Source organism: Phyllobates terribilis, unplaced genomic scaffold, assembly GCF_046119375.1.
Source record: "Phyllobates terribilis strain yellow unplaced genomic scaffold, ASM4611937v1 Scaffold_1__5_contigs__length_1240528914, whole genome shotgun sequence".
Taxonomy (NCBI): Eukaryota; Metazoa; Chordata; class Amphibia; order Anura; family Dendrobatidae; genus Phyllobates; species Phyllobates terribilis.
The window spans coordinates 235,437,054-235,451,152 of record NW_027362761.1 but is presented as its reverse complement, the minus strand read 5'-3'; the positions used below and the strand labels follow the sequence as shown (position 1 = coordinate 235,451,152).

Here is a 14,099-nt window from a genome sequence, read left to right as displayed (position 1 = left end):
CTAGTCAGAATCAGACTGCAAATCTCAGAATAAAAGTAAAGGAATAGTCTATGGTTACAGTATGTCGTTAGAGTTGAAATAAATTAGAAAATATGGTTTAATTTCCTTTAAATGTTATCACATGCTGAAACTAAACCAAGTCAAGGCCCCATACAACTTATACAAGTTAGATGAAAGTCATCTGAGCCTGTCGATTTTAGCGGGACCGACTAATCATATGATGTATATGAAAGCCTCCTGGCTTTCCCCTATGGGCGATGCTCGGCAGTTAGAATTTAAATGTCTAATCCTTTTGTTTTCGGGAGAATTAAGTCACTGGCAGTGGCAATCTGGCAGTGGCTTTCTCCTCTCTCCCTGTTGAAAACACATGAGCGGTTGTCCAAGCCTAACTGTTAAAAGACAAATACTATTCATGTATAAATTAAACAAATATAAATACTTTCTCACATGAAACATCATTTTGGGGGGTAGTGGAGGTTTGGTTGGTACTCTCCTCTTAGGGCATTCATCTTGTATATCCTCTGCATCACAGAAACCTGGCTCATCCCCTCTGACACAGCTTCACCAGCTGCACTTTCCTATGGTGGATTCCATCTTTCCCAAGCATGGCGGAGGAGTTGGTGTCCTCCTGTCAGATAACTGCTCCTTCTCCCCAGACCCACAGCCGCCCTCTTTTACTTTCCCCTCTTTCGAGGCACACTGTGTGTGCATCTACTCCCCCTCCAACCTCCAACTGGCTGTCATTTACTGCCCCCCAGGGCCAGCCACCACTTTCTTCGACCACTTCACCACCTGGCTGCTTCCCTTTCTTTTCTGCTGACATCCCCACTATCATCATGGGCGACTTCAACATCCCCATTGATACTTTCCACTCATCTGTCTCTAAGCTTCTATCCCTCACTTCCTCCTTCAGCCTTGCTCAATGGTCTTCCACAAATATGGCCACACACTGGAACTCATCTTCACCCGCCTCTGTTTCCTATCTAACCTCTCCAACTCACCTCTCCCTCTATCTGACCACAACCTACTCACATTCACTTCCCTCTCCTCCCCAGGTACACAATCCCCACTCCACAAACTTGCATACCCTCGCAGAAATCTCAAACACCTCGACCTACACTCACTCTCTGAATCCCTTCTCCCTCTTACAGACATAAGTTCCTTACACAATGCAGATGATGCTTTGTATAACACCACAACAGCTGCAACCCTCAATTCGGTCGCCCCCCTTCACACATACCAAAACTTGCACAATCAATAGGCAATCGTGGCACACAAGCCTGACTACAGAACTGAGACGGACCTCCAGGGTTGCTGAGCGGAGATGGAAGTCCCACTCCAATGAGCACTTCATTCAAACAGTCCCTCACTACTTTCAAGTCCACACTCACTGCAGCAAAACAAACCTACTTCTCATCTCTCATATCCTCCCTGTCACACAACCCTAAACAGCTGTTCAACACTTTCAATTCTCTCCTCCGTCCCCCAGCGCCTTCTCCCTCTCCTCTCATCTCAGTCGAGGACTTTGCCTCATTCTTTAAGCAGAAGATTGATACCATCAGACAATGCTTTTGCCTAAAGTCCCCACAGCCCCTCCTCATATCTACTCAATCCTCCTCCTCCAAAACCAGCTTCTCCGCCATTACAGAAGATCAACTTTCTTCTTTACTCTCCAAGTCACACCTCACCACCTGTGAACTTGACTCTATCCCGTCCCAACTCATCCCTAACCTTATTACAGTCTTCATCCCAACTCTAACCCACTTCTTCAACCTGTCACAAACAACTGGTCTTCCCCTCATGCTTCAAACATGCCTCGATCACACCCATCCTCAAAAAACCCTCCCTTGACCCATCCTCTCTGACTAGTTATTGCCCCATATCACTTCTTCCCTATGACTCAAAACTACTCGAACAACACGTCCATTTTGAACTGTCTTCCCACCTCTCCTCCGGCTCCCTCTTTGACCGCTTACAATCTGGCTTCCGACGGCACCATTCTACTGAAATTGCCCTGACTAAAGTCACCAAAGACCTACTAACCACCAAATTCAAGCAACACTATTTTGTCCTTCTCCTCCTGTCATCTGCCTTTGACACAGTGGACCATTCCCTCTGACTACAGACACTCTCATCTCTTGGTATCAAAGACTTGGCCCTATCTTGGATCTCCTCATACTTAACAGACAGGACCTTCAGTGTGTCTCACTCACACACCACCTCCTCATCTCGCCCCCTATCTGTCGTGTCCCCCAAGGTTCAGTCCTAGGGCCGCTGCTCTTCTCCATCTACACCTTCGGCCTGGGACAGCTCATAGAGTCCCATGGCTTTCAGTATCATCTCTATGTTGATGTTGACAACACACAGATTTACCTCTCCTCACCTCCTTACTAACTAGAATCCCACAATGTCTGTCCGCTACAGTTATATGAAAAAGTTTGGGCACCCCTATTAATCTTAAGCTTAATGTTTTATAAAAATTGGTGTTTTTGCAACAGCTATTTCAGTTTGATATATGTAATAACTGTTGGACACAGTAATGTTTCTGCCTTGAAATGAGGTTTATTGTACTAACAGAAAATGTGCAATCTGCATTCAAACAAAATTTGACAGGTGCATAAGTATGGGCACCCTTATCATTTTCTTGTTTTAAATACTCCTACCTACTTTTTACTGACTTACTAAAGCACTTTTTTTGGTTTTGTAACCTCATTGAGCTTTGAACTTCATAGCCAGGTGTATGCAATCATGAGAAAAGTTACTTAAAGTGGTCACTTGCAAGTTGTTCTCCTGTTTGAATCTCCTCTGAAGAGTGGCATCATGGGCTCCTCAAAACAACTGTCAAATGATCTGAAAACAAAGATTACTCAACATAGTTGTTCAGGGGAAGGATACAAAAAGCTGTCTCAGAGATTTAACCTGTCAGTTTCCACTGTGAGGAACATAGTAAGGAAATGGAAGAACACAGGGACAGTTCTTGTTAAAGCCAGAAGTGGCAGGCCAAGAAAAACATCAGAAAGGCATAGAAGAAGAATGGTGAGATCAGTCAAGGACAATCCTCAGACCACCTCCAGAGAGCTGCAGCATCAACTTGCTGCAGATGGTGTCACTGTGCATCGGTCAACTATACAACGCACTTTGCACAAGGAGAAGCTGTATGGGAGAGTGATGCGAAAGAAGCCGTTTCTGCAAGCACGCAGCAAACAGAGTCGGCTGAGGTATGCAAAAGCACATTTGGAGAAGCCAATTTCTTTTTGGAAGAAGGTCCTGTGGACTGATGAAACCAAGATTGAGTTGTTTGGTCATACAAAAAGGCGTTATGCATGGCGGCAAAAAAACACAGCATTCCAAGAAAAACACTTGCTACCCACAGTAAAATTTTGTGGAGGTTCCATCATGCTTTGGGGCTGTGTGGCCAATGCCGGCACTGGGAATCTTGTTAAAGTTGAGGGACGCATGGATTCCACTCAGTATCAGCAGATTCATGACAATAATGTTCAAGAATCAGTGACAAAGTTGAAGTTACGCAGGGGATGGATCTTTCAGCAAGACAATGATCCAAAACACCGCTCCAAATCTACTCAGGCATTCATGCAGAGGAACAATTACAATGTTCTGGAATGGCCATCCAGTCCCCAGACCTGAATATCATTGAACATCTGTGGGATCATTTGAAGAGGGCTGTCCATGCTCAGCGACCATCAAACTTTACTGAACTGGAATTGTTTTGTAAAGAGGAATGGTCAAAAATACCTTCATCCAGGATCCAGGAAATCATTAAAAGCTACAGGAAGCGACTAGAGGCTGTTATTTTTGCAAAAGGAGGATCTACTAAATATTAATGTCACTTTTCTGGTGAGGTGCCCATACTTATGCACCTGTCAAATTTTGTTTGAATGCAGATTGCACATTTTCTGTTAGTACAATAAACCTCATTTCAAGGCAGAAACATTACTGTGTCCAACAGTTATTACATATATCAAACTGAAATAGCTGTTGCAAAAACACCAATTTTTATAAAACATTAAGCTTAAGATTAATAGGGGTGCCCAAACTTTTTCATATAACTGTATCTCATCCTTCTTCTCTGCTAGATTTCTAAAACTTAACATGGATAAAACAGAATTCATCATCTTTCCCCCATCTTATTCAGCCCTCCCCATCTGACCTATCCATGAAAATCAATGGCTGTCCATTTTCCCCAGTCCCACAAGCTCGCTGCCTTGGGGTAACCCTGGACTTTAACCTCTCCTTCAAACCACATATTCCAGCCCTTTCCACTTCCTGCCGACTCCAACTCAAAAACATCTCCTGGATCCGCACATTCCTCAACCACGAATCTGCAAAAACACTAGTGCACGCCCTCATCATTTCCCACCTCAACTACTGCAACCTCCTGCTCTGTGGCCTCCCTTCTAACACTTTCGCACCCCTCCAATCAATCCTAAACTCTGCTGCCCGACTAATCCACCTGTCCACCCGCTATTCCCCGGCCTCTCCTCTCTGTCAAACGCTTCACTGGCTCACCATTGCCCAGAGACTCCAGTTCAAAACCCTAACCATGGCATACAAAGCCATCCACAACCTGTCTCCTCCATACATCTGTGACCTAGTCTCCCGGTACACACCTACACGCAACCTACGATCCTCACAAGATCTCCTTCACTACTCCCCTCTTATCTCCTCTTCCCACAATCACATACAAGATTTCTCCCATGCATCCCCCCTACTCTGGAACTCTCTACCCCAAAGCATCAGACTCTCGTCTACCCAGAAAACCTTCAAAAGCAACCTGAAGACCCACCTCTTCCGACAAGCCTACAACCTGCAGTAACCATCGCTCCACCACACCGCTGCACAACCAGCTCTACCCTCACCTATAGTATCCTCATCCATCCCTTGTAGACTGTGAGCCCTCACGGGCAGGGTACTCTCTCCTCCTGTACCAGTTTGCCGTTGCGTTTTTGTTCAAGATTATTGTAAGTGTTTTTGCTATGTATACCCTCTTTTTCACATGTAAAGCGCCATGGAATAAATGGCGCTATAAAGATAAATAATAATAATATGCCCTTAAAGGGGTTGTCTGGTCTTGTGATACAAGTCTGCAATCACTCTACAGTCATTGCACACGGTCAGGATTTTCCGGTTTTGCAGCTTTTCCGATTTGCATACATGCGGTCATGTGCCGACTAGACGTACTCAACCTCGCTCAATTCTGCGCATGTCTAATGGGATTGTGGCCGAGAGTATGCAAATCACATACTTGCAGTCACATGACCGCCCACTCTCAGCCTCAACACTGGAGAATCCTAACAGCGTGCAGTATGCACAATGTAAGGATTCAGAAGTCTGTAGTCACATAGAGTGACTGCAGACTTTTATCACAAGACTGGACAGCCCCTCTAACTTAAATGGAAAATGCCTAGTGTCAAATGCCCTTTTGGGGCAAGTCTGTAACAGGCCAAGATATATAAATACAGCAGCAGAGATTTTCCAAAATAACTATTCTGTAATGCAAGTGATCTGCATTTTTCAAAGTTCTCATTATGTTACATATACAGTGCCTTGAAAAAGTATTCATACCCCTTGGACTTTTCCACATTTTTCAAGCTACATCCACAACTTAAATGTATTTTATTAGGATTTTATGTGATATACCAACAGAAAATAGCAAACATTTGTGAAGTGTAAAGGAAATGATATGCTTTTATTAATTATTTAAAAATACAAATCTGAAAATTGTGACGTGCATTTGTTTTCACCCCATCCCCAATTCAATACTTTGTAGGACCACCTTTAGCTGCAATTGGTTCTGCAAGTCTTTTGGGGTACGTCTCTCCAGCTTTGAACATCTAGAGGTTGAAATTTTTTCCCATTCTTCTTTCCAAACTAGCTCTAGCTCAGTGAGATTGGATGGAGACGTCTGTGAACAGCAAGTTTCAAGTCTTGTCACAGATTCTCAATGGGATTTAGGTCTTGACTGTCTGGACTGTGACTGGCTGATTCAAACACATGAATATGCTTTGATCTAAACCATTCCATTGTAGCTCTGGCATTATGTTTAGGGTCGTTGTTTGGCTGGAAGGTGAACCTACACCTCAGTCTCAAGTCTTCTGCAGCCTCTAACTGGTTTTCCTCCAGGACTGGCCGGTATTTAGCTGCATCCATCTTCCCATCAACTCTGACCAGCTTCCCTGTTCCTGATGGAGAAAAGCATCCCCACAGCATGATGCTGCCACCACGTTTAACGGTGGGGAATGACGTTTCAGGGTGATGTGCGGGGTTAGTTTTTTGCTACATAGTATTTTGCATTTAGCCTAAAAAGGTCGACTTTGGTCTCATCTGACCAGAGCACCTTCTTCCACATGCTAGCTGTGTTCCCAACATGACTTTTTGTAAACTGTAAACGGGACTTCTTATGGCTTGCTTTCAAAGATGGTTTTCTTCTTGCCACTCTTCCCTAATGGCAAGATTGTGGAGTATACGACTAATAGTTGTAATGTGGAAAAGATTCTCCCATCTGAGCTGTGGATCTCTGAAGCTCCTCCAGAGTGATCATGGGCCTTTTGACTGCTTCTCTTGTTAGTGCTCTCCTTGCTTGTGATGTCAGTTTAGGTGGACAGCCATGTCTTGGAAGCTTAGCAGTTGTGCCATACTCCTTCCATTTTTGGATGATGGATTGAACAGTGCTCCATGAGATGTTCAGAGCTTGAGCTATTTTTTTATAACCTAACCCTGATTTACCCATCTCTGCACCTTTATCCCTGACATGTCTGGTGTGCTCCTTGGTTTTCATGATGCTAATGAATCCCTAATCTTCTCAAACAAACCTCTGAGGCCTTCACAGAACAGCTGTAGTTATACTGAGAATAAATTACACACAGGTGGACACAATTTACTAATTATGTGACTTCTGGAGGGAATTGGTCACTCAGGATTTTATTTAGGGGCATCAGACTACAGGGAGCTGAATACAAATGCACGTCACAATTTTCAGATTTATATTTTTAAAATAATTATCATTTCCTTTACACTGCACAAATACCTGCTACATCACATAATATCCCAATAAAATACATTTAAGTTTGTGGGTGTAACATGAAAAATGTGGAAAACTTCACGTGGTTTGAATACTTTTTCAAGGCATTGTACATAAATGCTCAGATAGGTCAGGTAGACACCTGCTTGTAGACATTGTATTTCATACTACTACAGCACTGAAAGGCATTCATGTAGAAGGATGAGTTAGAAATCTCTTGCATTGGTATAAGTAAGAATAGGATGAAGCCATAGCCAGAGATGACAGGTACATCTGTGCTGGGACTCGTACACATTTGCTACTCACCAGTATCCTGTCTTCTAGCTTTCTTGGTCTGGTCTCTAGTTGCACTCTCTGGAGACGAAACTCTCCTCCAGCCCGGCTCAGCTGCTGTCTAATGCTGTCTGGGGAGACAATGTGAGACAATCCAGTGAGCATATTAATACTTTAGAAAGGAAAAGGGAGAAATAGCAGTAAATCTGAGCTATCATGCGATATCTGCCCAGCTACAGATAGTAAGCCTTGTATATAGCTAGGTGGGAACCATTCCAATGCCACAGAAAAGCAGTACATGCACAAGGCGTGCAGTGTATATGCTACAGTAAGACGGAAAAGGGCTAATGTGGACGTTATTAGCAACAGATGTATTCCCAAAAATGGGTGAACATAGTAGACAAGTTAATATGTTTCGTAATTAACAATGCCATTATAAATCAGAGACATATCACCCAATTATTCTAAATTTACAAAATACATGCATTACAGAGGCCAACACTCAACATAATCCTTATAGCAATGCTCGACAGATGGATAGATAGACAGACAGATAGATAGATAATAGATAGATAATAGATAGATGATGATGATGATGATGATAGATGATGAAGATAGATAGATGGATAGATAGATAGATAGATAGATAGATAGACTGAGAGATACAGTAGATAGACTGAGAGATACAGTAGATAGATAGATAGATAGATAGATAGATAGATAGATAGATAGATATGGATAGGTAGATAGATAGATAGATATGGGATAGATAGATAGAGAGATAGATAGATATGGATAGGTAGATAGATAGATATGGATAGGTAGATAGAGAGATAGATAGATATGGATAGGTAGATAGATAGATAGATATGGATAGGTAGATAGATAGATAGATAGATAGATAGATAGATAGATATGGATAGGTAGATAGATAGATAGATATGGATAGGTAGATAGAGAGATAGATAGATATGGATAGGTAGATAGATAGATAGATATGGATAGGTAGATAGAGAGATAGATAGATATGGATAGGTAGATAGAGAGATAGATAGATATGGATAGGTAGATAGAGAGATAGATAGATATGGATAGGTAGATAGATAGATAGATATGGATAGGTAGATAGATAGATAGATATGGATAGGTAGATAGAGAGATAGATAGATATGGATAGGTAGATAGATAGATAGATATGGATAGGTAGATAGATAGATAGATATGGATAGGTAGATAGAGAGATAGATAGATATGGATAGGTAGATAGATAGATAGATATGGATAGGTAGATAGATAGATAGATATGGATAGGTAGATAGAGAGATAGATAGATATGGATAGGTAGATAGATAGATAGATATGGATAGGTAGATAGAGAGATAGATAGATATGGATAGGTAGATAGAGAGATAGATAGATATGGATAGGTAGACAGACAGGACAGAAGGCACTCTGAAGAGGTGTGGATAATAGTAACAAGTACCAATCTATAAAAAGAAAAACGACAATTGAATGTCAAATTTAGCTCATTACTTTAATAAGTGCTGAGGTTCGGGACCTTTTATTTTTTTTAAATATTTGTATACATCTAAGGTAAGACAAGGATAATCATAGGACATAGCGATAATCATATGTATTGTGAGACTGATAAGCAACATAAAAGACGCAAAAAAGAATACACTGTACGAGGTCATGAAAAATATACATGCATGGGGGATAGTGGAAGGTAAATAGCTAGATAGATAGAGAGAGAGATAGATAGATAGATAGATAGATAGATAGATAGATAGATAGATAGATAGATAGATAGATATGGGATAGATAGATAGATAGATAGATAGATAGATGTTCCAGTCTCACCTTGCAGGGCTCTGCAGGGCTCCATACACAGCTGGTTCATGGCTGCTGCATTTCTTGCTCTGTCATAACATCAGCTGCCTGCAGCCCCTGTGTGGAGCCTGTGTAGTTTTCGGTGTAGTGTAGCCGCCGTATATATTCGGATGTATTATAGCTGTAGGTGTATGTAGTAGTGTACAGACATTTGTATGTCTGTGTGTGTGTTGTGTGTCCTCTCGCTGAGGATCACAGAGGGTATAGATACAACAGTTTTGTGTTGGCACCCATGAACACCACCCTACACTGTGCCCCTATATGAAGTAGCGGATGCTGTCCTCGCCTGTATGGACCTTGGTGGTCCGCTGGTTCTGTGCCGGCTTGTCTGTCTCTCACTCTGGCTGTTGTGGTAGATAGAGATAGCAGATCCAGCAGCAGAACTGGTATGTGTGAGAGGGAGAGACAGAGTCTGTGCTGCTGGTGAGAGCAAGGAGAGTGTGAGATAGGGAGGCAGCCAAAGAAGGGAGAGATGGGGGTGGCACATTGTGCCATTTAACTGCTTCTGCTTTTCTGAAGGAAACAGCTTTGGGGATATGTACTTGTGTGATAATACGGCTTTAAATACAAGGCTATGTCAGAAAATCCTATCACATTTTTCTGGTGCAGATGTGTAGATTTTTCCTGTTCGGCGCTGTGATTAATGTAACGTCACAGGCCAAAATCACGACAAGATTCATATGACAAGAATGAGTAAAATATAGGGTTTGTAAAATAACAATACGTACACTAATAAAGTATAGGTAAAGGGAAACGGCAACTGTAGCTCCTGTACGTGAGATAGATATAAGATAGATAGATCATATTCCTACAGTATATATCATATATAGAGACAGAGAGAAACAGAGATAGCATGTAAATCATATATAGATAGAGATCATTTATATATGATACATAGATCATATATATGCAGTATATATCATATATAGATAAATGTTAGTTATAGATATATCATTTACATATGGTATATATCATAGAGATATAGATCACATACCTACGGAATCCCCTATAGTAAGTAAATAGTAATAGTACATGTAAATAACATAGGGTACTTAGTTAATATTATTTTGATCAAAAAAGCAAGGTTAAGTTTTAATATTAGAGATAGGATAAGACTGTCTTGATTGCGTACACCTTGTCGCGGTGGAATAATTTTTACACTTTGTTGATCAAAATAGTATTAACTAAGTACTCTGTGTTATTTATATGTACTACTATTATTTACGTATTACAGGGTATATGCTCATTTTGTTTCTTCTTGGGTTTTATCAGATTAGGTAGCAAACTCCTGGTAACAGATTTCTTTTAGCTGGGTTGTCAAAGACTAAAGCCATAAGTCCTGCTTAATTATCCCTGGCAAAGTGATTATTTTTCTGGGAAGAAGCCACAGCCAGCCAGACAATATACAATCACAAGCTGGGTTGACAACCGTCCAGAAATTCCGGGACACTTTTTTGCCCTGTCCGTAAAAAAAAATTCAGGCGTTCGTGATTTTTTTTAAGCTGAAGAAGATTATTTTGACTGTAATTATCATCATTTTCCATACAGTGACTGCAGCTGATGACTTCATGTCAGAATTATAGGCTGTAGACATGGATCACTGTAATGCTGGTGGGTGTGGACCAACTGAACCTTGGGCTGGGCTTACCCTGGAGGGACTTGACTAAGCGACTACCTGGCTTTCACTAGAGCTTCTGGTGATGGGGTCAGGCTTGGCTGCAAGTAGTCACCAGGTACCATTCCAGGGCAGTCCCCGGCACTGCAGCAACTGACTGGAGGGTCAGATACATGGGTACGTGGTACAGGAGAGCACAGACAAAACGTGGTCAAACGGTCCAAGGTTAGGGCAGGCAGCAGGCAGGAATACAGAGACGAGCATGAGCACAGACTACAAGGTAGGAACTAAACGTTTGAGCAAGGAGTGTTGGGAGGAGCTTCCTAATATATTGCCTGCTTCCATGAGATAGGCCAGGTTGCCAGATCTCTGCAGGACACAGCAGGGTGAAATTCCTGCAGAGACCGACCACGCCCCCCTAAGGCCAATTGGAAACATCATGCTTTAGCAGTAGTGCAGAGTAATGCTGCATGAAGCAAACATCAGCAAGTCAACCTGACGCGAGGAGACACCGCGCAGTGACAATTGTGAGTGTGGTGGCACTGAGGAAGCATACGAGTTACTGCCATGATAGTACAGCCCCATTATGCCCACTCTTCTTTTAGGCCAGCCCGACGGAGAAACCACTCAAGAATTGCAGGGACATAGATGTTGTCGGCAGGCTCCCAAGACCTCTCCTCAGATGGAAGGTCAGATGGAAGGTCATTCCTCGAACCTTCTTGGAATCCAGGATATCCTTTACTGCAAACACGTCTGAGAGACCTTCAGGATCAGGCGTAGAGGTTGGAGTAAGAGGCTTGGAGAAACGGTTAAAGTGGTTGTTTAATACTCACCTTATGAAGTTTTCAGAAAAGTCTTGTGTGCTTCAGGGCGGGACGTGGGGGTAGGGTCTTCTCGTTCTCCGCCCCCCTCCACCAGCCTCATCTATTTCTTGTGCAGGTCACTGATTATTCAGTGACCTGCCTCCTTTTTAAAATTTAGCGCCGCCGCCATCATTGTGTGGGTGGCGCATGCGCAGTGGGAGCCAGCGTCATGTGTGCAGGACTTCAATAAAATGGCGCCGGAGGTGGCGCATACACAAATCGAGATTTCGGCTCAGTTCAGTTAGTCCCTTGGAGATCCAATTTAGAGAAGATCTTAGCTCCACGGATTCTGTAAAATAGTTCAGAAATCAGAGGCAGGGGGTACTTGTTCTTTATAGCGATTTTTTTTAGACCTTGATAGTCTATACAGGGGCGTAGAGAACCATCCTTCTTAGTCATAGAGAAACTGGCTCTGGCCGTAGAAGGGGATTTACGGATGAATCTTCTGGATAAGTTCTCTTGGATACATTCCGACATGGCTCGAGTCTCAGGCAGAGATAGGGGATACACCGGCCCCCTTTTCACAGAAGACATCTGAAAATGCACGTTATTGAATGGGCAATGAAGAAAGGTTTGAAGGCACAGGAGACGGAGTCTTGGACGTAACCTTGGCCAGGCAGCTGGAAGAATAGTGCAGTCCCCAGTCAAATACCTGACCGGAGGACCAGTCAATAACTGGCACCCGTTGGCGCAGCCATGGATGCCTAGGAAAACAGAATTCACTGATCTGGATAGCATGTAGAAGGAGATCCTCTCGTTATGCAGTGCACCCGTCCACAGCATAACTGGCAGCGTAATGAAACAAACAGGTTCAGCCAGGAGTTGTCCATCTATGGAGGCAACAGTAAGGGGATGATTCAGCTGTATGGTAGGGAGCTGAAGTTGGCGGACCAGATCCAGATGAATGAAATTGCCAGTGGATCCGGAAACCAGATGGACAGAGACAGAGAGGGACCTCTCCTGCCAAGTCAAGGTAACTTCAGACGTAAGTCTTCGAGAGCAATCACTCTCACCTAGGGTCGTCTCTCCTGCTTGCCCTAGTTGCTGGAGTTATCCGGTCTCACTGGGCTCTGGCGTACAAAATCTCCCTTGCCTTCACAATATATACAAACTTTCTCTTTGTACCTCCACTCTCATTCCTTTACAGAAAGTGTGGTGCGCTCAACCTGCTTTGGTTCAAAAGCTGGTGGTGACACTTGCGGTGGCAAAGGAGCCTGGAAGTTCAAAGCCAGCCTGGGGTTTTTTTGGCACGAGGAGATGCTGAAGCTTGTTCCAGAGCTCGCTCATGGAAGCAGAGATCAGTCCTGGTGGACAGGTGTATCATGGCGTCCAGCGAAGAGGGTAAGTCTCTGCCAGCCAGCTCAATATTAATTAGACCGGAGAGACCCTGCCACAAGGTTGCCACCAGAGCTTCTTCATTCCAAGTCAGCTCCGCCGTCAAGGTATCGAAGCGCAAGGCATACTGGGCTATGGAAACCATGCTCTGCCTTAGATTCAGCAGAGACGAGGCAGCAGAGGAGGTACAGCGTGGAACCTCAAAAACCGCATGGAACATCTTAAGAAACCTCTCAACATTTCGGTTCTCCGGACCACCACGCTCCCAAATAGCATTTGCCCTGGCCAGCGCTTGACCAGACAGCAAAGAGACATGTTAGCAGTGGATATAGCAGTGGACAGACCCTGAAGCTGGGCTGCAACCAGTGTCGGACTGGCCTAGCTGGGTACCGGTGAAATGCCCAGTGGGCCCTGGCCCCCGCTGCCCCAGAGAAGAAGAGGAAAAATTTTTTTTAAGGACATGGGCCCTTTAAAAGCACGGGAGGCAGGGGCGCGCGCACGCATGCACACGCTCCTGACTCGCCGCAATGACCATGGCTGGCGGCCGCATCACCACCCGGAGCACCCTGGTAAGTGCTGGGGCCCCGGGGGGAAGGGACACCGGAACACTATTGGGCCCATGAGTCGGGGGAGGTAGAGCACCCACCCCAGGGAGAGCCCCCACCCCTCCTCCTCAAATACTTACCTCTATTCATTCCCCATAGCTGCAGTGACTTCACCGACTTCTGATTCTGACGTCTCAGGGCAGAGGGCGGGGTGACATCACTACCGCCTTCTGCTCTGAGCACTGCAGAGTCAGAAGACACTCTGACAACACCGGACCTGCAGGGAAAAGGAGAGGTGAGGATTTTTTTATTTTTTTTTTATGTATACAGCATTACAAGGGGCCCAAATACTGTATGGACCAGCACCATGGGGGCCCATATACTGTATGGAGCAGCACCATGGGGGCCCATATACTATATGGAGTAGCACCATGGGAGTCCATATACTGTATGGAGCAGCACCATGGGGACCCATATACTGTATGGAGCAGCACCATGGGGGCCCATATACTGTATGGAGCAGCACCATGGGGATCCAT

At 43.9% G+C, this 14,099-nt stretch overlaps 1 protein-coding gene across 3 annotated transcripts in view; it reads right to left on the bottom strand.

Moving 5' to 3' along the window:
* CARMIL3 (capping protein regulator and myosin 1 linker 3) overlaps positions 1–9,673 on the bottom strand; it is a 116,484-nt gene extending 106,811 nt beyond the window's left edge. For all 3 annotated transcript variants that reach the window (XM_073671082.1, XM_073671084.1, XM_073671083.1), the window contains exons 1-2: positions 9,173–9,673; positions 7,346–7,443 (exon numbers count right to left, since the gene is read on the bottom strand). In XM_073671082.1, the coding sequence (XP_073527183.1) occupies positions 7,346–7,443; positions 9,173–9,212 (138 nt within the window). In that variant the 5' untranslated portion in view covers positions 9,213–9,673. The remainder of the gene's footprint in view (positions 1–7,345; positions 7,444–9,172) is intronic.
* Between the last annotated feature and the right edge of the window lie 4,426 nt (positions 9,674–14,099).